The 796-nt window shown below is 37.7% G+C and overlaps 1 protein-coding gene across 1 annotated transcript in view; it reads left to right on the top strand.

Annotated features, from left to right (window-relative positions):
* Nucleotides 1-796, top strand: part of LOC119593852 (X-linked retinitis pigmentosa GTPase regulator-like) — a 22012-nt gene that overhangs the window by 12930 nt on the left and 8286 nt on the right. Inside the window, exons 6-8 of the mRNA XM_037942883.1 lie at nucleotides 17-163; nucleotides 386-541; nucleotides 667-796. The exon at nucleotides 667-796 is cut by the window's right edge and continues 14 nt beyond it. Of these exons, the coding sequence (XP_037798811.1) occupies nucleotides 17-163; nucleotides 386-541; nucleotides 667-796 (433 nt within the window). The remainder of the gene's footprint in view (nucleotides 1-16; nucleotides 164-385; nucleotides 542-666) is intronic.

Below are 796 nucleotides of genomic sequence, written 5' to 3'. Positions count from 1 at the left end.
CAGTTTTGTGTTCCAGATACAGGGGAATTGTATGTGTGGGGGAATAACACAGAAGGGCAGTTAGGCCTGGATTCTGAAGAAGTTTTTATGCCAACTCTTCTCACACTACCAGAACATGTAGTGGGCATTGCTTGTGGATATTATCACACTGTGGCTATTACAGGTAATATGTCCATTAATGTAAAATTCACACACTGTTTTTATTGTTCTATCTCTGTTCATGTATATAATTGAATTTAGATTTATTTATTTGTCCAAAAGTGAAAATTATTTAGTCCTAGTTATTTGTTTTATGTCTCTACAAAATATATATAAATGGCTTATACATATATCTCTTTTTTTTGGACAGTTATTAAAATGTTATTAAATGGCTCCTGCTCAACAGAGACAGGGGAAGTCTATACTTGGGGAGACACAGAGCATGGAAAGCTTGGACTGACGGAAGACCAACTATTGTCCCATAGACAGCCTCAGCCTGTTATATTGCCAGAGAAGATTGTCCAAGTTGCGGCAGGCAGTGCGCATACCCTTTTGCTGTCAGGTAAATAGAACAAATTATATACTGTATATTTCAATTTCATTTTTAATCTATTTTTACGATTTTTTTATAGACCAAGGATATTTGTTGAGTGTTGCAATCACATCATGTACTTCTATTTCTTTCAGAGAGTGGTGCTGTTTATTCCTGTGGATTAGGCAATAGTGGGGAACTGGGGCAAGGTGGTGGAAGACTAGAATCTTGGCTCCCTCAGCTGGTGAACGAGCCCTCCTCACATACTGTGGTTTCTATATCTGC

The sequence above is a fragment of the Penaeus monodon genome, chromosome 32 (assembly GCF_015228065.2).
Source record: "Penaeus monodon isolate SGIC_2016 chromosome 32, NSTDA_Pmon_1, whole genome shotgun sequence".
In the NCBI taxonomy this organism is placed as follows: Eukaryota; Metazoa; Arthropoda; class Malacostraca; order Decapoda; family Penaeidae; genus Penaeus; species Penaeus monodon.
The sequence above is the reverse complement of the archived record's forward strand: the minus strand, read 5'-3'. Positions and strand labels throughout refer to the sequence as shown.